The 24,999-nt window shown below is 42.9% G+C and overlaps 1 protein-coding gene across 4 annotated transcripts; it reads left to right on the top strand.

The window, feature by feature from the left end:
• The first annotated feature begins 5,781 nt into the window (after window positions 1–5,781).
• LOC139558857 (T-cell differentiation antigen CD6-like) lies at window positions 5,782–14,339 on the top strand. Of its 4 annotated transcripts, XM_071374367.1 has the most exons (14): window positions 5,782–5,986; window positions 7,184–7,249; window positions 7,899–8,180; window positions 8,434–8,751; window positions 8,882–9,193; window positions 9,347–9,412; window positions 9,539–9,685; window positions 12,041–12,160; window positions 12,327–12,446; window positions 12,790–12,864; window positions 12,997–13,077; window positions 13,511–13,594; window positions 13,772–13,867; window positions 14,030–14,339. In XM_071374367.1, the coding sequence occupies exons 1-14, from the start codon at window positions 5,935–5,937 to the stop codon at window positions 14,164–14,166; spliced, it is 1,956 nt and encodes a 651-aa protein (XP_071230468.1). In that variant the 5' UTR covers window positions 5,782–5,934; the 3' UTR covers window positions 14,167–14,339. The 4 variants fall into 4 exon arrangements, with proteins under 4 accessions (XP_071230468.1, XP_071230470.1, XP_071230469.1 ...); XM_071374369.1 differs by lacking the exon at window positions 12,997–13,077 and having other exon boundaries at window positions 5,829–5,986; XM_071374368.1 differs by lacking the exon at window positions 7,184–7,249 and having other exon boundaries at window positions 5,841–5,986.
• Window positions 14,340–24,999: the final 10,660 nt, after the last annotated feature.

Here is a 24,999-nt window from a genome sequence, read left to right as displayed (position 1 = left end):
TTTTGCCTGCCAATATGAGTTCTGTTAATCTCACAGACATAATTCAAACAGTTTTAGAAACTTTAGAGTGTTTTCTATCCAATACTAATAATAATATGCAAATATTAGGAACTATGACTGAGGAGCAGGCCGTTTGAAATGGGCACCTTTCATCCAAGCTACTCAATACTGCCCCTTCAGCCATAAGAAGTTAACTCCCAATTAAATATCCAGAATCAGCTGCAAAAGTGGGGTTGTGAATGAGGATGTGTTCAACTGTAAGGGAGTGCGTAACTGGCGGCAGGGAAGTCAGGTGCAGGAGAGCAAAACTGGGTAATCAACGGAGGAGTTTTATTCATAAAACCACCGGAAACCAGAACAATAAACAAATGGGTACAAAACCCGTTGCACACCAGAGAAAATGTGCACATTCACTTACAATAAACAATTCCACACAAAGACATGGGGGGAACAGAGGGTTAAATACACATGTAATGAGCGATATTGAGAACAGGTGTGTGAGAAGACAAAACAAATGGAAAATGAAAAGTGTATCGATGATGGCTAGAAGACCGGTGACGCCAACTGCCAAGCGCTGCCCGAACAAGGAGAGGAACCGACTTCGGAGGAAGTCGCGACATCAACCCTCAGTTCCTTAGCTTCTTTACTCCGTTTGTTTTGTTGTATTTAAAAGTGTGCTTTGTAGCCTAATCGCAAGTTTACCCAGGATCAGAGCCACTCATTGCTTCCTTTGGACTACACATCTCCAGTGTTCTTCGTGGCCTTTCTCCGCTGGAGATCTATTGGCGGATTGCGACTGACTACAACCTTTTGTATACGGTATTTCATTTGTTTTGGTGTGATGTATACCGTGATGATTTATGTGGTAGGTTGTAGTTGAAGACTTATTGAGATTTGATATTCTTTATAGTTTTGTGGTAAAATAGTAAATATTTTGATTGTATGATTGAGACTGAGACTCTGCTTCTGGGTCTTCCCTGAAAAATGATAGTACGAACTGGCCATGACTGACCCAGCAGACATGGACCAGCTCCGCAACTCCATCTCCCAAGGAGCCACCATTGGAAGGCACGAGGAGTTGCTTCGTGGCCTTATGGAAAGGGTCCAGACCTTGGCCGAATGCCATGACCGAGTGTTGAACACATTGCTGGAGCAATTCCACGGGTTGTCTGTTAGGCAGCCTACCACAGTAACCCGGCTGTTAGCAGTGTCGCCTCCCTGGACACCCAGATTTCCCGGGAACCCTGCTTACCTCCCCAGAACACTTCGATGGAGAGTCGAGCACCTGTCGGACGTTTCTCGTTCAGTGTTCCCTCATCGTCGAGCTGCAGCCCTCCTCCTTCCCCTCTGACCGCTCTAAGATAGCGTACCTCATCACGCTGATGTCTGGGAGGGCTCTCGCCTGGGCTACGGCAGAATGGAACAACAGTCGGACGTATGCTTCAGTCTGGAGGAGTTTGTGGCGGAAGTGAAGAAAGTTTTCAATGCTCCATTGTCCAGGAGAAAGGCTGCCCGGGAATTACTCAAGATTCGGCAAGACTCTCACTGTGTGGCAGACTGTGGATATCCTCACGTTGGTAGCTGATAGTGCCTGGAACCCGGAAGCACTGTTCGACATGTTCCTGCATGGAGTATCGGAGGAAGTAAAGGACGAGCTTGCAGCCCGGGAACTACTGACGGATTTCGACTCGCTCATCGCCTTGACCATTCGGATCGATGGGCGACTATGGGAGCTAAGGTAGGAGAGGAGGTTTGATTTCTCTCGCCTGCCCAAGGCTTCCACCACGCCTCCGGGACATCCCGGAAGTCCCCAACGGCTCCGTTGCCGCGAGAACCGGAGGCTACCCGAGTACCCCCGAGAGTCTCCGAAGTCTACCAATTCACCTTTTCCCGAGCCGATGCAACTAGGCAGAGCTAGGCTGTCCCCAGCTGAACGGCAATACAGGCTTCACATGAAGAGTTTCCTGTATTGCGGGACTACTGGTCATTTCGTGGCCACCTGTCCACTACAAGACCAGGCTCACCGGTAGGACAGAGTACTCTGATGGGCCATATGGAAAACTTTTCCTCTCCCCTTACTCTCAACCCTTTTTATGCCATCTTGCTGTGGGGTAAGCAGTCGAAATCCGGGTACTCATCGACTTTGAGGCCGATGAGAGCTTTATGGACACTACCCTGACGTCCGAGCTGGGCATCCCCACTCAGCCCCTCTCCATTCCCATGGATGTTAGAGCGCTGGGCGGGCGCTCTATAGGCCAGGTCACCCACAATATATCCCACGTCAACCTACAGGTGTCAGGGAACCACAGCAAGACAATCCAATTATTGCATATTAAGTCTCCTCAGGTTCCCGTGGTATTAGGGTTATCTTGGCTCCAGCAATACAATCCCCTTATTGACTGTTCTGCTGGTGCCATCATGGGCTTGAGCCTGTTCTGTCATGTTCATTGCCTGAAGTCAGCGCAGCCTGCCCCGGGATGTCTTTCTGGGGGCTCGGAAGTTGCCCCGGACATCTTTGCCATTCCCGCGGAGTACCAGGACCTCCGGGAGGTGTTCAGTAAGCCCCGGGCCACATCGCTTCCGCCGCACAGACCCTATGACTGCGGGATCGACCTTCTCCCAGGTACCACTCTGCCCCGGGGATGACTGTACTCTCTGTCAGGTCTGGAGATCAAGGCTATGGAGACCTACATTGAGGACTCCCTAGCTGCAGGGTTCATCTGTCCTTCTGCCTCCCCTGCCGGCGCAGGGTTCTTCTTTGTGGAGAAGAAGGACAAAACCTGCGCCCGTGCATCGGCTACTGAGGCCTCAACAACATCACAGTGAAGAACAGATACTCGTTAACACTCATCTCCTCAAACTTCGAGCCACTCCAGTGGGCCACCGTGTTCTCCATGCTGGACCTACGGAATGCCTACCACCTGCTTTGGATATGGGAAGGGGGATGAGGGAAGACTGCCTTCAACATGACCAGCGGTCACCACGAGTATCTGGGCATGCCATTTGGCCTTACCAACACCCCTGCTGTGTTCCAGGCTCTAGTGAATGATGTTCTCTGCGACATGTTGAACCGGTTTGTCTTCGTCTACCTCGACGACATCCTCATTTTCTCCCGCTCTGCCCAAGGACACGTGCTCCACATCCGACAGGGTCTCCAACGCCTCCTGGAGAAGTGCGAATTCCATTGCGCCACCATCCCCTTCCCCTTCCTGGGTTACATCATCGCTGCAGGGAGTGTACAGATGGATCCCATGAAGGTGAGAGCATTGGTGTATTGGCCCCAGGCTACGTCTCCTGGGATTCACCAACTTCTATCACCGGGATTACAGCACCCTGGCTTTCCCCCCTGTCTGCACTCACCTCTCCCAAGGTTCCGTTCACATGGTACCCAGCTGCTGACCGGGCGTTCCTGGATCTCAAACACCAGTTCACCCCAGCTCCCATCTTGGTTCATCCTGACCCATCCCACCAGTTCGTGGTGGAAGCCGATGCTTCGGATGCCAGAGTGGGTGCTGTCCTGTCCTAGTGTTCTGCCCTGGACCTCAAGTTCCATCCCTGCACCATCTTCTCCCGCCTCGACCGCAATGGAGAGGAACTACGATGTGGGGAATCGTGAGCTTCTCGCGGTGAAGAATGCCGTTGGAGGAGGGGAGGCACTGGCTGGAGGGGACGGGACATTCGTTCATTGTATAGACAGACCACAAGAACCTGGAATATCTCTGCGCCGCCAAGCGTCTCAACTCCAGGCAAGCTAGGTGGGCCCTGCTTTTCACCCGGTTCAACTTCTCCCTCTCATACCTACCAGGATCCAATAATGTTGAGCCGGATGCGCTGTCACGCCGCTATAGCCCCGCGACTACACCCCCGGAACCCGAGACCATCCTTCCCATCTCGTGCCTGGCAAGAACAATCAGCTGGAGAATAGGGAACCAGGTTTGTGAGGTGCAGTGTTCCCAGCCGAACCACGGGATGGGCCCAAATAACCGGATGTTTGTTCCTGATGCTGTCCGCTCCTCGGTCTGGACTGTGCACACTCCTCCAAGCTTGCCTGCCATCCGGGCTCCCGTCGGACCCTGGACCTTTGTGCGACAACACTTTTGGTGGCCTACCATTGTACCTGACCTCTCTGCATTCGTTGCCACATGCACGATCTGTGTGCAGAACAAGACTACCCGGCAAGCTCCAGCTGGTCTCCTTCAACCTCTGCCTGTTCCTCACCATCCCTGGTCTCACATGTCACGGGTCTTCCCCAGTCTGATGGCAACACCGCCATCCTGACAGTAGTGGACCGGTTTTCCATTGCCCCCCACTACATTCCTCTCCCCAAGCTACCCTCTGCCAAAGGGACGGCCAAGCACGTCTTCCGGATCCATGGACTCCCAGTGGACATGGTCTCCAACCAGGGTCCTCAGTTCTGGTCCCGTTTCTGAAAAGCGTTCTGCAAACACATTGGGTTGTCTGCCAGCCTGTCATCCGGGTACCACCCCCAGTCCAACGGCCATCGGAGCGAGCCAACCAAGACCTGGAGACTACTTTTCGCTACCTGGACTCCGCCAACCCAACCACCTGGAGACAGAAACTAGTGTGGGTCGAATATGCCTGCAATTCCCGTTCCTTTCTCTGCCACGAGTCTCTCGCCCTTTGAGTTTTCCCTGGGTTATCAGCCCCCGCTCTTTCCGGAGCAAGACGAAGAGGTTGGTTGCTGATCTGGAATACTGACCTCTGCCTGCCCTTGTCCTGTCATTTTGCCTGCCCCCTGTTCTAGTAATACATTTTTGTTACTTTGACATTGTCTGCATCTGGGTCTTCCCTGAAACGTGATAATGTTGCCCACCCCGCCATCAGCCCGACATTATTCTGCATGTGTCACGGCCGTCAAAAGAAGTGGACCAAAGTGCAGCGTGGTGAGCGTACATTTCTCTTTTCATTTAAAATGTCGCCAACAAACAAACAACCGTGAAGCTTACAGGGCTAAGTGCCACTAACAAAGATAAATACCCACAATCACAGGTGGGAAAAAGGGCTGCCTAAGTATGATTCCCAATCAGAAACAACGATAGACAGCTGTCCCTGATTGAGAACCATACCCGGCCAAAACATAGAAACACAAAATCATAGAAGTAAAGGACATAGAATGCCCACCCAAATCACACCCTGACCAAACCAAAAAGAGACATAAAAAAGGCTCTAAGGTCAGGGCGTGACAGCATGTTTTGACTTTAGGGGGTGTGTCACAATATCTATCAATACAACAACTTTTGCAGGATTTCTTCCCCTCACAACAATCAATTTAATAAATTAGAGCTACTAGAGATGGTTGTATTTTGTTCTACCTCGGGTAGGGGTATAAAAAAAACGGAAGCCCTTTTTAGACAGTACAGGCTACATTACAATCTTTGACTACCATGATATACAGTTTTTGAATCATGAATTCTCTACATTCATTTCCCGCCCACATTACATTTCTGATGACAAACAACTATGACTGTTGGCACGGTCAATCAAATTCTAACCAACTAAACCAACTAAATCAGGTTAATTAAACAACAACAAAAATAAATGTTTAATTTAAAAATTATATTTTAAATATCAGACAATGTTCTAATAATGAACTGGGACTGGTCCTCTGTCTTTTAGTGACAGACCCAATCAGGTTTTCTTAGTTTCTTGACTTATTTCATATGTTGTGAGAAGGCCTATGTGAGCACACACTAGCTAGTGGATGTTATAGAGGAAATGTGAATTGAAGGCCTATGCCAGAGGAACAAGAGAGGAAACCACACATTGTGCAGGCACAGAAAAGACAGCTCAGGATGACATTTTCACACAGTTTGGGGTTATGCAGTGATCAGAGCTAGATATCAAGGGAAACTTACATTTTTCTGTTTTCATTGTTTTATTTTCCGATAGTGTGTCTGAATAGACAAATACACTATGAATTTGGTGAAACTCCTTTTAATCCTCCAAACGCTTCAATCTTGTCAAGGTAATAGATGCCACTCTACACAATAATTTCTTTATGATCTATTATCTTTGATTTACTTGTTGAATATTTACAGTAAAAGTGATTCTATCACACCCGATAAGTGAAGATAACATTACTGTATTCATGTGAAGAGTATTAGACAGATGCTAACCAGTCCACGACTAATAACTTCAGGGATTTGAAACACGTTTTACATAAGTCAAAAAAGGCACAAATATGATCTATTTGAATAACAATAGCAGTGAAGGAATTATCCCAGCTCTGAGAACAATATGTTTATTCTGTGGGGATTTCAGTACTTCAGCATAACGTTTTCTGCAGGTTTCCTCATGGTTCTACTTAAATGTGGTATGTTTGAATAGACTAAAATGAACAGCTTTGTATGGAGTTAAAAAAAACATGGCATGCTCGCTCCATCCTGGTGGCACAGTGGACTAAATTACATGACTAGAGAACAAAAGGTAAGAGATTTGAATCATATTGATGCTGTGCCACAATAATAATAAAAAATGTTTGCATGATTTAATGCCAAAGCAAATTCATTTCGATCTGTGCTGGGAGTTAACCCAAACTACGCTAGCAGCGTTATTAAAAGTCTTATCGAAATATGTTCTTAGAACTTTATTTAATTACCTTCAAATTACCTAGAATTCTTCTTCTCAGAACGTTAATAAAACCTAAAATCAAACGTTCCCAGAACAGGCAAAATGTTCACTTCCGTTCTCAGAATGTTTTAAAAAATGTTTTCCCGGTCATGAAACTCATGTCTTTGTTCTCAAAACCCATGGGAAACCAATAACACATGTTCCCACAACTTCCAAGGAACCAAATGCTAGCTGGATAACCCTTATATTTGTTTTACTTTTAATGTAATAATAGACACTGTACGGCCTACATGGAAAATATATAATATAATAAACTACTACCACTAACTACTCTGTACAGTAAGCAGGTGGTTAGGACACAGGGCTTTATGGCTCAAGTCATTTTACCACATTTCACATGCATCTCACATGCTGGATTAACAACAAAGGATAGTGCTTGGTCAAGTGGTTAGTTTGAAAGTCTTGCATGTGGGAAGTCCTCGTGGTCATAGGAGGTCACAATAGCATTGCCACTCTAACCAATAAAATGATGGTACATGTCATTGCTATATCTGTGATCTAAAGGGATGTGCCATTGTCAACATTCTTTCAGCATATAAAGATGACTCCTCTCAAACTGGAAAAAATGCATCACAATCGGAGCTTGATAAGAATCAAAGTGAGTTGCTATTTTTATTTTCTGACAAAGCCACACATATTTCTGACAAAGCCACACATATTTCTGACAAAGCCAAATATATTTGTAAAAAAATATATCCATTCATTACTGCTGGCTTTGAGTTTCACATTTCATTTTACTCCATCGCTCACAGACACTCTCATGCATCATGACCAGACCACCCCAAATTATCCAGTTCTCAGAGCATTAATCAAGCATTTGGTGCAGAGTTTGAAAACACTTGTGCTTGGTTAAACCCCATTGTGTGCTCTCCATATGAATGTTTTTGTTCAGTGTCAAAAGAATGTCAAACAGGATGTGGAGGTGGTTAGGGCTTGAGTGCTGTGTTTGATTGAACTTTGCAGGTGCATTCCAACCAAGAGTTTGATAGCACTGTAATTTAGGTTAAGGCCTATGTTGCAAAACTATTTCACCCACTCATCAAGATCTTAAATGTTCCTGCATTCTGCACATCAATACCCATAACATTTTCTCCCTATAAAGTATGACCATCCATTATGTTACAAATACAGCCTACATATGTAATCATTCAATCCCTTCCACTCTTCTACCATTGCGATTTAATTTAGTGATATCGTTTAATAGTTCATGTCTTCATTCACTTAAAATGTCTCATTCTCATTCACAGCTGAGCCCTATATAACTCAACAATCCAATGCATGCTCCTGGAGTCCCAGGATCCTTAGAGATGAGATATGGACTTCAGTCACATTCACTGCAGAGTCCAGAGACCAAGTAGCCCATCAGATCTGTATGGAACTTGGCTGTGGTGGAGTCTACAGTCTTACTGAGACCAGCGCACCCCCCAACAGTACCTGCCTCACAAACTGCACCTACCATGAATATCGTCTTCAGAACTGCTCCCAAGTTGTGAGGATTAATTGCACAATGGTGTCCGATGTCGTTTGTGGTAAGACACGGTTTGAAAAGACAGGCATTTCATCATATGCTCTCATTTCACAAAATACGTTTAAAATTATAATAGGATACTTTATATTATTGATCATACAGTCTGTTATTTTCTACAAATGTATCATATGCGTTACATCACAGTTTTTGAAGCTGAACCACATGAGTTGCACACTAACCCTAACTCTAGGGATTGAATAGAGCAAATCGTGTTCATTGAAACTCATATACAGTACTTGTGTCTGTGGTTGTAGAGCATCAGGCTGTGAGGCTGGCTGGAGGCGAGCACCGCTGTGCTGGACGTGTGGAGCTGTGGAGAGAGGCGCAGCAGTGGGGCACGGTGTGTGATGATGAGTGGGACCTGGGGGACGCTGATGTGGTATGTGCCCAGCTTGGCTGTGGGTATGCTTTGAGTGTGACAGGGCAGGGTGGTGCCTTCCCTCAGGGCAAGGATCCCATCTACCTGGATGAGCTGAAATGTACTGGCAAAGAGGGCAACCTGTGGCAGTGCCCAGTGTCAAGTGAAAGCCATGACTGTGGGCACAAGGAGGACGCTGGGGTGGTTTGCTCAGGTAACTGTCACTCTGATGTTTCCTACACACTACAAACGTTATTAACCCTACTAACGGGCCAGATTGCACCAACTTCTCTTTATTCATCTAAAGATCTTCATGGTCCCTCTTTTCTCTGCCTCCTTTACAGAGCTGAAGGCAGTGAGGCTGACCGGAGGTGTGGACCGCTGTTCTGGTAAAGTGGAGATCCACCGTAATGGATCATGGGGGACAGTGTGTGATACCTGCTGGGGGAAGGAGGAAGCCTCAATGGTGTGTTCCATGTTGGGCTGTGGGGAGCCAGTTCATTTTGCAGCTTTCAAACCCCCTTTCACTCACAACGATGGTACCCTGTGGTACTACCAATGCTTTTCAAATCACCCAGACCTTTGGCAGTGTAAGGAGTTTGCCAACAAGACACTATTTTGCACTGACTCTAAAGCGGCTGGACTTATTTGTAGTGGTAAGTGAGATTATTTGTGCACTAATATAAATATTTCATTAATGTATACAGTGAGCACAATTTAGGTTTTTCAGAGAGACTCTGACAAACCACTGAAGGACATTTGATACTTGAAGCAGAAACAAATATTTTCTACTGTACTTTTTCTCGCAGGATCACATGGACGATATCTTCCAGTTACAACAGAAGCAGCTACAACAGTACTAAGCAGGACGCAAGGTGAAAAAGTTAAACCAGAGTCTGAATTTTAAGATTGACAAAACTATTCAGACTTTTGAGAATGTAAAACATCAAGATCAAATGTGTGTAAAATTGTATTTTGTTTGTATTTTGTTTACTTCCTAGGCCCAGTGACTACAGCCAGTGTATCAAATCATGGCTTCCCATTCTCCATGTCCTTAGAGCTGCTGGGGTGCATCTCCCTGTCCTTCCTTTTGCTCATGGCTCTGGTCACAAACTCTCTGCTTTGCTGCCACTACAGGAGGAGAGATGGTTGGTCCCAACTGCCACATACATTCAGTGACTGTATTTCAAAATCTCCATGGATCATATGTCCATGCATCTGGCAGTTCATACTGTAATATAGTTGTGTAAATGGGTTATTCTACAGAAGTGGTGCAAATTGGGGATTGGAAAAAATATCTAATTTGTATCCTATTTTTCCCAAACCTTCAGCGCACATTTCTTACAACATATATATGATAGACATATATACAGTACTACTCACACACTTTGTTTGTATTTGAAATATGTGACCGACTGGCTCGACTCGGTCTTATGTAGCAAAATTGTAAATGTTTTTTTTTTTTTTTACATTGGCTAAAAGTAGAGACTCAGAGCTGGAAAATTATATATCATACACTGTAGTTGAGGAACAATTAGAAAGTAATTCTGCTTTGATAGTTGATTAACTTGTTACTTCACTTTTGAGAAAATGGCCATTGAATATTCTGGTACCTACTGGAGAGCTCTTCTTTGTCTACACTCATTCAGCATTGTTCACACCCTCTTAAACTTTAGCCCCATCCATCTCTTTAAGGATTCACATGTGAGGCTATGTACTAAACAACCAAATATTTCAAGACTAAAGACTGGTTTATACTATGGGTGTGTTCGTAAATTTAATCTAGAGTGAAAGTGTGCTCTGGGAGTTCGTAAACTCAGAGCATTGTCAGAGTGCTTCGCTTTCAGAGTGCACACTGGACTCTTCGCTGAGGAGTAGGGTTGATCCGAGCGTTCTGACCTAACAACAGCAGTCAAGCACCCAAGCTAACTGGGTAATGTTGGCTAGCTTGCTATCTACTTCCAGACACAAATGAGAGAACAACTCACTCTGACTATTTTACTCACCCTAGCAGAGCTGTTAGGCTGTTTTTATGTTTTCCGTTGGTGACTGCAACTGTGCTGCTGGCAACAATTTAATTACGCTCTTTTGCCAACCTTTACTGACACCGGCCATATTCAATGGGTGTTGAGCGTTCGTAAATTCGTCAGTTATTCTGCGCTCTGGCACACTCAGACGAAAGTGCTCTGAAATCAGAGTAGATAGCCAGAGCGAATTTACCAGCTACTTCTAGCAACAGTTGTTGCAGCGACATCATAAACATTCTATTGAAATAGTTACTTGCATAGTGGAGTCTTTTGTTTAGACATGTAGCTAGCTAGCTAAATAATGAACCATAATCCCAATTTATAACATTACTACCCTGCATGAATCTGCAGGTAGCTAACCAACCAGGTGCAATGTTAGCTAACAAACATTGGGGTATAACTAGCAATGCAAATGGCTCTGAGATCCAAATAATATTACTACAGATATCATACACGTAACGTTAACTAGATAGCAGGCCAGCTAAAGTTAGCTAGCTAGCTAACAGTACACTTTAACTTGAAATGAAAACAACTTTCTGACAGAATTAGAAATGTGTAATATCTGAAAATGTAGCGAGCTAGACTGTCTTACCCATATGCATGGATGGATGCTTCTCCCTCTCTGTCACGGATTCCATGGTTGCCCTTAGTTTGACAGATATTTTATACAACAGCCTTCTGTGTGTTCTGTTTTCGACTCCGTCTGCATATTTGCAATCAAACGCCAGAATTTTAGCTATCCATACTTAGCTATCCATACTCTACTTCCACTGATTTCAAAACTCGGTCCTCCAGAAAGTGGAAAGCAACACTTATGCAGTTCTACTATGTGATATCTTTCAAAAAAGCCATGGTAGAAAGGATACCTACACATACTGACCAGCTCAAATTATAGACAGAAGCGGGCTACATGGCAGACCAGTCCAAATTCCTCTCTTGGCATGTCCAACCCACTAATTATCTCAGCCAATCATGGCTAGCGGGAAGGCTGCTGACTTTTTCTGGGCTAAACCAACTAGGCTCATAATTTAACCATTTTATTCGTATTTACAGAGGCACATTTTTTAATATATATATAGAACTGCTAATTAGATCAGCATCTTTCAATGTAATAATTGAATAACTCAAGATGCTCTGAAATAGTGTTAAAAAATGACAGAAATCATTAATTGCTTTAATTTTTAAACATTACATTTAGGAGTCAGGGTTTAGGACAGCGACCTCTCAATAGAAATATGTGTATAAACAATGACTTTGTACTATATTAATTTAACAATATGTTTGTCATTGCCTTGTATTGAATTAGACCATATCAACAGGTAAATAAATGTCCTTTTTTAAATAGTTATTTTGGGGTGGGACTGCAATTTGCCCAATTTCTGTAGAATCACCTATATAATCCAATATAGATCATTTTGGATTGGATAGAAGCTGATACTCTATCAATATTACAGCATGTGTTTTTACTGTTCATAGCTCTCTTAGTCCAGCAGCGACATGCTAACCTGCAGACGCCAACTGAGCTTCATGACAACGACTACCGGGACTCTGTGAATCTCATCAAGGTCACAACCAGCAGCCCAACAGAAAATGATGGTTAGTGAATTAGAACATGCCTCTTTGACCCTGTTTTCCTCTGTACAGAGTTACGACTTCATCAAGACCCACATTGCCACATATTATCAAATCTGTTTAACATTTTTGGTAACTCTCTGTAAAGATAGTGAACATTGTTTAATCTCTCTTTTGTTTTGCTTTGCAGTCCCATCAAATCCCAGATATCAGTGGACCCAGAGTAGTGTGGACAGCACCTCAGTGGATACAGACTATGAGCAGTGTGATCTAAGCACAGAGGCAGCTGTGCATATGACCACCTTTCAGAGTAAACAGTGTATTTATTTTCTCCCAAATCACATTTAATTCTTACATACTTTAACTAAGCATTGCATTTCAGAAGGGCTAATCAAGACTCCAAAATACACAATCATTTTGGACTACACTACTCATATTTGTGTAGCACAGGAGGTTGGTGGCACCTTCATTGGAGAGGACAGGCTTGTGGTAATGGCTGGAGCGGAATGAGTGGAATGGTATCAAATACATGTTTGCTATGTGTTTGATGCCATTCCATTTGCGCTGGTCCAGCCATTATAATCAGCCGTCATCCTTTCAGCAGCCTCCACTGTTGTGTAGCTAATATATCTTAACTCTCACTTGTAACTCAGATTCTATACGATACAAACAAGATACCAGGAACCCTTTTATGAGGGCTACAGCTCTGGACAGTCTATCTGAGGAAGGTGAGTCCATATTTAGTGGTGCACTCCAATAACAGTCTCAATGCCTGTCCTACATGACAGACACAAATGCACAGCATTTGATAGAAATAAGTTTTAAAAGTTAGTTATTCACCAGCAATGTGACGTCTGTAGCACATGTAGGAGACAACCATAACGTTTTCATAGGAGGCATTGTTGACCAAGATCTAGGATGCAATTTAGGACCCCCAAGTGGTGAGGGTCACTTTTTATTTGTTTTATTTGTTATGTCAATTTTTTGATAGGGGGGGTTAAAGGTACATTATACCATTCAATGTATAAGTTTATAAAACATGTACAAGTAGGCTGCTAATCAAAAATCAAAATAACAGTAAGAAATACATAGAGTTTAAGGAATAATAAATTCAGTATAAAAATAAATAAAAAGTGGGCTTATACCTCCAACCTCCCATCCCATTCCCCCAAACCCACCCACTCAACATGTATCCATCCAATCCCCCCTCCCCACTCCCGGAAACCATGTTTCCCACCCCTTCCTTCCCCCCCTAGCAACTAGGGTTGCTCGTCAGTCACCTCCCCAGACGGTCACCTTTTGAACTCAAGAATGAACAATTCAGTGAAACGCAAGAGACAATCTAATGATGGTTTGTGTTGACTTCTGCTGCAGTGGACTCCTTTGACTCTTCCAGCACCTCTTCCGAGGAATGCTATGAAAACACAGGCAAAGATGTAGAGAATATAGTGACATCAGGTATGTCCATGGGTACAGCCCTGAGTTTTTCCTGACTTTATGGGACCTGACCTGGAAAAATTCCAGTCTCTATGGATGCAGTAGGAGCAGACAGCACTGCAAAAAAGTCACTGTGGTAATGTTTAAATAGCTTAGTTCAATTTCTATTCATGCTGTGCATTTACTTTTCTCTCCCAGAGGGAATGGATCCATGGCAACCTCCAGTTACCCACAATGCAAATAACCACCTGATGCTTTCAAGGAACCCTGATCAAACCCATTCACATGACCAGGGTAAACAAGCTGTTCTTTCTTCTCATTTCTTTTCTTCTCTTCTGATATCTTTTCTACTTCCCTCTCCTCTTCTCTATCTACTCTATTTTGACAATAAGGGATCTGGGATGTTACTCTATTTTCTGACACACTGTATTCTGTTTATCATGGTTTGTCACCCAGGAGTGGCTGATGGGAACAGTGGTGATTATGAGGAGGAGGGCCACCTGAACTTTCCTGACCCCAACCAGTCCCCCTCAGAGGGTGACTATGATGACATCGCTAACTACCTGGACTCAAACCCAAAGCAAGGCTACTGAATGAGCTGGAAGGACCTACGTTTTACTGTATATGTCAATGTTTCTGTTAATATAAAAGAGTGGCTAGCTAATTGTTTGCAATGTTTGAAATTATGTATTAATGTATAGCATACATTAGTAGGTATGTTTTGTATTTTGTGTTTTTGGGTGTGATAATAAAAATGTAAAATTTGTTTAATATGCAGTTATGATATTTGTGCAGTTGGTAACATACAATGATTGCCGATGGAGCCTACAGAGGAAACCCTTACAGCAGGGATCATCAACTAGAAACCTTTCTTACATTTCTACACAATCACATATAACTCTCTATTATGTGTGGGAGTACTTTGGAACAAATGTCCTAAATTATGATCACAGTATTTACAGTCTTGTCTAAAAACAAATAAAATGTATTATTGTTTTCTTTAATCAGAAAAGTTAGGGGGGGCCTCCCGAGTGGCATAGCGATCTAAGGCACTGCATCACAGTGCCAGAGGCGTTACTACAGACACGGGTTCATTCCCTTACAAATAATTATTTGTGTGGTGTACAGAGATGAGGTATTCATTCAAAAGTCATGTTAAACACTGTTATTGCACACTGTTAGTGCCCCCCCTCTCCAAGGATGACTTTGTCAACCATTTTAAAAAGAACGATGACAACATCCGCTCCTTATTCACTCAGCCTATTGAGTCCACTGGTCCCACTCACACAGGACTACCCTACGCCTTGACCTCTGTCTCCCCTCTCTCTCCAGATGAATCCTGTGACTAGTGAGGTCCAGCCTACCGACAACCTACCCACTCGACCCCATCCCCTTCTCCAGATCTCTGGAGACCTCCTATTCATCACTTCCCTCGTCAACTCATCCCTGACCACCTCTGACTTAAAAATGGCCCCAGTCTCTGCCCTCCTCAAGAAACCAACACTCAACTCCTCTGACGTCAAAAACTACAGACCGGTACCCCTTCTTTTTTTTCTTTCCAAAACACTTGAGCGTGCTATGTCTGAACAACTCTCTCGCTATCTCTCTCAGAATGATTGACCCTAACCCGTCTGGCTTCAAGACGGGTCACTCAACTGAGACTGCTCTTCTCTGTGTCACAAAGGCTCTCCGCACTTCCAAAGCTAAATTCCTATCCACTGTTCTCATCCTCCTAGATCGATACGCTGCTTTTGACACCGTGAACCATCCAATCCTCCTCTCTCTACGGGCTGGGCGTCTCAGGCTCTGCACACTCTTTGATTGAATCCTACCCGGCAGGCTGCTCCTACCAGGTGACGTGGAGAGGATCTGTGTCTTCACCACATACTCTCACGACTGGTGTGCCCCAAGGCTCGGTTGTAGGCCCTCTTCTCTTTATACACTAAGTTACTCAGCTCCATCAAATCCTCACATGGACTCTCGTATCATTGCTATGATGATGACACTCAACTACTTTTCTCCTTAGTCCCTTTTGACACCCAAGTGGCGGCACATCTCTGTGTGCTAGGCAGAAATCTCAGCTTGGATGTCGGCCCACCACCTCAAGCTCAACCTCCACAAAAGGGAAGGCCTGCCCACTCAAAGACCTCTCCCTCACAGTTGACAACTCCACGGTGTCCCCCAAAGAACCTTGGCGTAACCCTGGACAACACCGTCATTCTTTGCAAACATCAAAGCAGTGACTCGCTCCTGCAAGTGCATGCTGTACAACAGCCGTAGAGTACGACCCTACCTCACACAGGAAGTGGTGCAGGTCCTAATCCAGGCACTTGTCATCTCCCGTCTGGACTGCTGCAACTCGCTGTTGGCTGGGCTCCCCGATTGTGCCATCAAACCCCTGCGACTTATCCAGAATGCTGCAGCCTGCATAGTGTTCCAACCTTCCCAAGTTCTCCCATGTCACTGCGCTCCTCTGCACACTCCACTGGCTTTCAGTCGAAGCTCTCATCCACTACAAGACCATGGTACTTCCCTACGGAGCAGCAGAGGAACTGCCCCTCCCTACCTTTAGGCTATGCTTAAACCCTACACCCCAACCTGAGTACCCCGTACTGCCACCTCTGGTCTCTTGGCCCTCCCACCCCTGGCATATAATGCAATCATGTATATTATAGGCTATTCTGTGAATCTCTGAGCATTTTCCTGAAAAATCTCTATAGCAATAAAGTGCAGAAGATGTCCAAACTGATGCGTAGCTTTCTGTAAGCTTGACACTGTCCAATATAATGTACAAAACGAAGGACAATGTTACTTTTAGATTTATACTTTATTCATGTATTTGCTTTACATGCATGCTTCTTTTTTCATTTTTTTTATTAACATGCATGCTTCTTTGTAGGCCCATACATGCCAGTTTCTTTAGAGAGACTCAAATGTTTGCCTTTTCAATCATGAACACTATCATATAGAAAACGTATGTGAACAACCACGAGGAAAGATCAACCCTGTTTAAATAAATGCATTGCGCCATTCGGAGATGCGCTTTGCAGCCTACTCTGTAACTTAACCTGCATTGTAAAGGGATTGCCATGAATTTGACAGTATACAGGCAGTGTGGTGGTGTGTAAAAATCTGTATTTCATATTAGAGTACACTTACTGTAATATAAATACGGTATCAAAGCAAGTACTGTGTAATGACAATACTGTAAAATTGACTGTATTATATTGTAAAAAATTCAAACGCTTTCATAATCGGAATGAATGAATGGATGAATGAAATTCATTGAGGGAGGGGTTTGTATCTTTACTGTAATTAAGAGATATTGCTGCAAGCCGGTTGGCTGCTAGGCAAAGTGTTTACAAATTACAGCATATTAATTTGGGCTAGGCCCACCTGGCCAACATCCTGTGAAATTGCAGAGCGCAAAATTCAAAATAAAAAATGTGTAATATTAAACATTCATGAAAATACAAGTGTCTTACATTGTTTAAAAGCTTAACTTCTTGTTAATCCAGCCGCTTTCTCAGATTTCAAGAAGGCTTTACGGCAAAAGCATACCATGCGATTATCTGAGGAAAGCGCCCCGCATACAAAAGCATTGCAAACATTTTCCAAACAAGCAGAGGGGTCACGAAAGTCAGAAATAGCGATAAAATAAATCACTTACCTTTGAAGATCTTCCTCTGTTTGCAATCACAAGGGTCCCAGCTACATAACAAATGGTAATTTTGTTCGATAAAGTCCTTCTTTATATCCCAAAAAAGTCAGTTTAGTTGGTGCGCTTGACTCAGTAGTCCACCGGTTTCCCTCGTTCAAAATGCATACAAATGAATCCCGAAAGTTACCAGGTACCCTAATATATAAATAAACAATAAAGTTTAAGACGGAGAATAGTATGTTCATTACCGGAGATAAATAACGAAGGTAAATGACGAAGCCACAACAGTTACAGCCAAAATGGGAGCCACTTAGAAAAACTACAAATTCTAGCTAATTCTTCAAAAAAACAAGCCTGAAACTCTTTCTAAATACTGTTGACATCTAACTGCAATATGGAATGTATTCCATTGATTTCCCCATAGACAGGCATTTGAAATGGTGTCACCTCCAAAAAAAAAAAATCCGGATGGATTTTCCTTGGGTTTTTGCCTGCTATATTAGTTCTGTTATACTCACAAACATTATTTTTACAGTTTCGGAAACTTTAGAGTGTTTTCTGTCCAATACGACCAATTATATGCATATCCTATCTTCTGGGCCTGAGTAACAGTCAGTTTACTTTAGGCACCTCATTCATCCAAACTTCCGAATATTGCCCCCTATCCCTAAGAAGTTTTAATAAACAAATTAGGCACATTTGAGCAGTCTTGATACAACATTTTGAACAGAAATGCAATGGTTCATTGGACCAGTCTTACACTTTGCACATACACTGATGCCATCTAGTGGTCAAAATCTAAATTGCACCTGGGCTGGAATAATACATTATAGCCTTTCTCTTGCATTTCAAAGATGATGGTACAAAAAAATACGAAAAAATTGTTTTTTTCTTTGTATTATCTTTTACCAGATCTATTGTGTTATATTCTCCTACATTCCTTTCACATTTCCACAAACGTCAGTGTTTTCTTTCAAATGGCACCAAGAATATGCATATCCTTGCTTCAGGGCCTGAGTTACAGGCAGTTAGATTTGGGTATGTCATTTTAGGTTGTTTTTTTAAAAAGGATCCTTATTAATTAAGAGCTTATAGTTCTAGTATATAGTAATATAAGGTTCACATGCCATTAACCCTCTTTCAAGAACATAAGCTTATGAACTTCTGTACTACGTGTTATCCCACGTTACTTACATAGAGGCTGCAGGCTGAAGGCTTGTAAGAGCCACGATGGATATTGTCACCATTGGGAATAGGCATCCCATCCACACTGACATAAATCACATACTGGTCTTGAGGCATTGCTGTAAAAGGACATAAGAATGGGTTTAAAAATATATAAATAATCTGAATCCGAAAGTGCATGGTTTGTTTTCACGTTTTTTTTTTCACACAATATTGCTTGCCTTAGCCTAAAGCAGTCTTATCTTGTTCATAGACTGTTTCCATGGTAAGGAAAACAATAGACCTACAGTATGTCATTTTAACATCTAAATCCTGATAACACCTGTCAGAAGCCTGCCCGGTGTAGCATATGATCTGGTTGCCATGAGTTGAGTCTCTCTCCACATCACAGGAAATTGTCAGGGTGTCCGACAGTCCTGGCTCTCTGCGTTGAGACTGAACTGGTTCCCCTGGGTGAACCCTGTAGAAATAAGAAATTGTCACGTTTAGCCTAATTATGAATGTCACCTCACAACTAAGTGCGTCTTCATATTAAGGTTACATCCATTGAAAAGTCAAAGAGCTGCTGGAGACGTGGCCCCAGTGGTCATCCTACCTTCTCCCTCAATTGTAAGTTGTGCAGCTCCATTTATTCTCCCAACTCTTGGGGTCACTCGGGTAATGTTTTGAGCTTCTGATGAGTGAAATAAACTATCTTTTAATAACAGAAAATATAAATAGCAATAAATATTGAAGGTTAATCTTACTTGAGCAACACCACAGGAAAAAGGCAAGCGGCAAGTGTCAATGCTGTCTAGCCCACTCCATCCTTGCGATGCTTGCATGCTTTTGTAGGACTATTGAATATTCTATATTGTCACGGATTCCTCCGGAACTTTCATTATGCACACCTGTCCCCTATTCCCACTGATTAGTATTTGTATATATGTGCCCTTTGGTTTCCATTGGGCTGTCAATTATTGTTACTATGTCCGTTGGTGCGTGTGAGTACCTGTGCTATGTGTTTTGGCTTTCGTGCAGATGATTACGGGTCTCGTCCCGTGTGTTAATCATTGTGCCCATGTGTTATTTGTTCAAGGTACACCTCCCTCTTTTATTTTGTGTTTCTACCCTGTGTTTTGATGTGTTTGTTTGGTCTTGTAATTTGGGCTTACTAAAAAACCCTATTACGCATTCCTGCACCTGTCTCCCGATCCTTCATGCCAGCGTGACAGAATAATTGCCCATTAAGGGAGACGGCGGGAATGGCCCGTCGTCGGCTGTGACTGGTCTGTCCGGCGACGCCGCAACTTCGGCAGCTGCCACTGGGACGTCCGATGTCGCCACAACGGGTCCGTCCGACGACGCAACTTTAGCAGCTACAACTGGCCCGTTCGACGCCGCCACAACTGGTCTGTTCGACGCCACTGCAACATTTTACGTAATAAATTAGCATACATACATACCATAAGCATTTATATTGTATGATGACATTTCAGTTATACTCCTCAAAGCCAATTTATTTCAGACAGTTAATAGGCTATTATTGAAATTTGCTAAATCTGCAATTAGTCTTAAAATGAAAAATGTGCCTAAATATTTGTATTTGTATTTAATATGGATCACCATTAGCTGCTGCCAGGGCAGCAGACTCTTCCTGGGATCCAGCAAAATTAAGGCAGTTTATACAATTTTAAAAACATTACAATACATTCACAGACGGTGTGCCCTCAGGCCACTACCACATATACACAATACAAAATCCATGTACGTGTGCATATAGTGCCTATGTTATTGTGTGTGTGTATGCATGTGTCTGTGCCTATGTTTGTGTTGCTTCACAAAAAAAAAAATATTTAACCAGGTAGGCAAGTTGAGAACAAGTTCTCATTTACAATTGCGACCTGGCCAAGATAAAGCAAAGCAGTTCGACACATACAACAACACAGAGTTACACATGGAGTAAAACAAACATACAGTCAATAATACAGTAGAAAAATAAGTCTATATACAATGTGAGCAAATGAGGTGAGATAAGGGAGGTAAAGGCAAAAAAAGGCCATGGTGGCGAAGTAAAAACAATATAGCAAGTAAAACACTGGAATGGTACATTTGCAGTGGAAGAATGTGCAAAGTGGAAATAGAAATAATGGGGTGCAAAGAAGCTAAATAAATAAATACAGTAGGGGAAGAGGTAGTTGTTTGGGCTAAATTATAGATGGGCTATGTACAGTAATCTGTGAGCTGCTCTGACAGCTGGTGCTTAAAGCTAGTGAGGGAGATAAGTGTTTCCAGTACACAGAACATAGGCACAGACACATGCATACACACAAATAGCCTACTAATACAAGTCAAAATGAAATTGGTTGAGATAAAAAAAAAAATACAGTGGGGAGAACAAGTATTTGATACACTGCCGATTTTGCAGGTTTTCCTACTTACAAAGCATGTAGAGGTCTGTAATTTTTATCATAGGTACACTTCAACTGTGAGAGACGGAATCTAAAACAAAAATCCAGAGAATCACATTGTATGATTTTTAAGTAATTAATTTGCATTTTATTGCATGACATAAGTATTTGATCACCTACCAACCAGTAAGAATTCCGGCTCTCACAGACCTGTTAGTTTTTCTTTAAGAAGCCCTCCTGTTCTCCACTCATTACCTGTATTAACTGCACCTGTTTGAACTCGTTACCTGTATAAAAGACACCTGTCCACACACTCAATCAAACAGACTCCAACCTCTCCACAATGGCCAAGACCAGAGAGCTGTGTAAGGACATCAGGGATAAATTGTAGACCTGTACAAGGCTGGGATGGGCTACAGGACAATAGCCAAGCAGCTTGGTGAGAAGGCAACAACTGTTGGCACAATTATTAGAAAATGGAAGAAGTTCAAGATGACGGTCAATCACCCTCGGTCTGGGGCTCCATGCAAGATCTCACCTCGTGGGGCATCAATGATCATGAGGAATGTGAGGGATCAGCCCAGAACTACACGGCAGGACCTGGTCAATGACCTGAAGAGAGCTGGGACCACAGTCTCAAAGAAAACCATTAGTAACACACTACGCCGTCATGGATTAAAATCCTGCAGCGCACGCAAGGTCCCCCTGCTCAAGCCAGCGCATGTCCAGGCCCGTCTGAAGTTTGCCAATGACCATCTGGATGATCCAGAGGAGGAATGGGAGAAGGTCATGTGGTCTGATGAGACAAAAATAGAGCTTTTTGCTCTAAACTCCACTCGCCGTGTTTGGAGGAATAGAAGGATGAGTACAACCCCAAGAACACCATCCCAACCGTGAAGCATGGAGGTGGAAACATCATTCTTTGGGGATGCTTTTCTGCAAAGGGGACAGGACGACTGCACCGTATTGAAGGGAGGATGGATGGGGCCATGTATCGCGAGATCTTGACCAACAACCTCCTTCCCTCAGTAAGAGCATTGAAGATGGGTCGTGGCTGGGTCTTCCAGCATGACAACGACCCGAAACACACAGCCAGGGCAACTAAGGAGTGGCTCCGTAAGAAGCATCTCAAGGTCCTGGAGTGGCCTAGCCAGTCTCCAGACCTGAACCCAATAGAAAATCTTTGGAGGGAGCCGAAAGTCCGTATTGCCCAGCGACAGCCCCGAAACCTGAAGGATCTGGAGAAGGTCTGTATGGAGGAGTGGGCCAAAATCCCTGCTGCAGTGTGTGCAAACCTGGTCAAGAACTACAGGAAACGTATGATGTCTGTAATTGCAAACTAAGGTTTCTGTACCAAATATTCAGTTCTGCTTTTCTGATGTATCAAATACTTATGTCATGCAATAAAATGCAAATTAATTAATTAAAAATCATACAATGTGATTTTCTGGATTTTTGTTTTAGATTCCTTCTCTCACAGTTGAAGTGTACCTATGATAAAAATTACAGACCTCTACATGCTTTGTAAGTAGGAAAACCTGCAAAATTGTCAGTGTATCAAATACTTGTTCTCCCCACTGTACCTGTCGGGCAAAATGTTCAGATAGGCTACACTACATGTCTCTAAAGAGAGAGAGAGAGCCTCTTGAGCTCACAGCGCCTGCCCCAACAGGAAGCGTGTGCTCTGTCAATAACATGTTCATTACCTTCATGTGACACAAAAACACATTAAACTGTCAGACAACAAAATGATCAGAAGGGAAGAGGTCTTATCTTCCTCTTAACTTCATATAATTTACAATATGAAAATCATATGGAGGCATATCTTATAGATTACACGATGCCTACTTGCCTGCATGCACAGTTCAATAGTGTCATATCAAGGAAATAACTACACTCAAGGGAGCATTCTGATGATTTACTAATCAAACGTATTGCTATATGACCTTTAGTTAATTAATGATTTCATTGATTAATCTACAAAAGTTAAACTTGTTTCTGCATGTCAAACATATAGGTTTTCAGAAAAACGTATTAACGTTATATTAGATTATGACAATAGTTTGTAAGTGGTTTATAAATTATGCTTTTTATTCCATTTTAAGTCACACATTTTCCTGTAAAATATGAAACACTTGCCTTGCCAAAAACAGCAACATGCTATGTTTAAATGTAAAACAGCATTCTTTACCCTAAAAATTAATGTATCGCCCTAGGATATTCTTGAGGCTTGAGGGCCATAGGATATTTTATCAAGATATTCCAACGATCTCTTCACATAACTGAGATACAGGATTTAATTAAAGGGAGATATTGATATTCTAATACACCATTAAACATAAAGTAAAACTTTTATGAATTATAGTTACAAATCAATTCAAACGAAAATATGAGAGCCTACATGTCAACTTAAATAAAACATGCCAAACTCATGGACTGTCAGTCCTTGCATCCATAGCCTCATCCACCATTTTGAGTGGTTACATTTCCCCAGGCCCATTCCAGGTGCCAGGGTCAGGCTGTTGGAATTACAGATTGTAACTTTAACTGCTCATATGTGAACAGTCATGTGTAGAAGAAGAGTATGTGGGATTCTTTCACATCATGTTGACAGGTCACCAAGAGGTCAATCACCTCCATATATCTGGACAAGAGTCAAACTTGAAAGAAAGGACAGCAGGTACTCGAACGCATTTGTAAAAGAGACCTAGTTCTCAATATGTCTTCCCTGTTAAAATAAAGGTTCAATCAAAAAATAAATAATAATTTAAAACAGTAAAGGGACAAAAGGAGAATATGTGGGACAGATTCAGCCATAGCTGTGTGACCTTCAATACATGGTCACTCACACAGTAATCTGTCATGGACAGACATTATTAGATTAGATTCAACTTTATTTTCATTGAACAAGTACATGTACAGTACAAAGAAATGCAGTTAGCATCTAACCAGAAGTGCAAATAAAAGAGTACAAAAAATGTACAAGTGAAACAATTAAGTACAATGTATATTATTAAGTGGGATGCATAAATGTGCAATGAAGGCAAATGGAAAGTACAAATGGCATGTCTAAATGAAGGCAAATTGAAAGTGCAAGGAGACATGCAACTGAAATACAGGGATAGCAGCAATGAGGTTACAGAGGTAGACATGTACAACTGAATAATGTATTTTGCAAAGCAATATCAGAGTCCATTAGTACCGCAAAGAGTGCAAAGAGAGTAATGCAACAAGGTCCCTGAGATGCAGTACTAAGTGGTGGGCGGGTGGATATGGCTAGTGCCATGTCACAGAGTTCAGCAGGGTTAGCTGGAAAGAAACTGTTCTTGAGCCTGCTAGTGTGGGAACGTAGAGACCTGTACCACCTGCCTGATGGTAGGAGGGCAAACAGTTTATGGCAAGGATGTGAAGGGTCCCTGATGATGCCGCACCCCCTACACAGACAACGCTTGCACTAGAGGTCTACGATGGCAGGGAACAGAGCACCAGTGATGTGCTGGGTGGTTTTCACCACCCGTTGCAGGGCCTTCCGGTCGACCACGGAGCATCCGCCAAACCAAACTGTGGCACAGTTAGTCAGAATGCTCTCGACCGTGCAGCGGTAAAAGTTCACCAAGACCTTGGGAGACAGGCGGGCCTTCTTCCATTATGTAACATAAACTGGAGTAAGATTTTCGTTCTTGGGTGCTGAGATTACTTAGTTACTAACAACACAGGTATCTTTTGGTTTTCACGACAGCAACAGCCTCCAGGAACAATAAAAAACAATATTTACATCTTACAGTTAAATGAGAAAATGAGGAAAAGGAATAAACCCACAGTAAAATGGATGAGTTTGCGGTAAAATATTGTAAGGTACATTTTAAAAAACTCGAGACTGGACGTTTATGTCATTATCTAATTCCGATATTGCTTGATCTATACTGAACAAAAATATAAACGCAACATGCAACAATTTCATAGATTTTACTGAGTTACAGATCATATAAGGAAATCAGTCAATTGCAATCAATTCATTAGGCCCTAATATATAGATTTCACATGACTGGGAATACAGATATGCATCTGTTGGTCAGATACCTTTAAAAAAGTTGGGGCGTAGACAGGAAAACCAGTCAGTATCTGGTGTGACCACCATTTGCCTCTTGCAGCTACTGGATATTGGCGGGAACTGGAACACGCTAACTTAC

The sequence above is a fragment of the Salvelinus alpinus genome, chromosome 29 (genome assembly GCF_045679555.1).
Source record: "Salvelinus alpinus chromosome 29, SLU_Salpinus.1, whole genome shotgun sequence".
In the NCBI taxonomy this organism is placed as follows: Eukaryota; Metazoa; Chordata; class Actinopteri; order Salmoniformes; family Salmonidae; genus Salvelinus; species Salvelinus alpinus.
Note: the sequence above shows the minus strand (reverse complement) of the source record. Positions and strands in the feature narration are given on the sequence as shown.

Coding starts and splice junctions, on each gene's coding strand:
- LOC139558857 (XM_071374367.1), top strand. CDS start 5,935: ATGAATTTGGTGAAACTCCTTTTAATCCTCCAAACGCTTCAATCTTGT. Junction 8,752..8,881: donor CGCTGGGGTGGTTTGCTCAG/GTAACTGTCACT, acceptor CCTCCTTTACAG/AGCTGAAGGCAGTGAGGCTG. Junction 13,595..13,771: donor AGAGAATATAGTGACATCAG/GTATGTCCATGG, acceptor TTTCTCTCCCAG/AGGGAATGGATCCATGGCAA.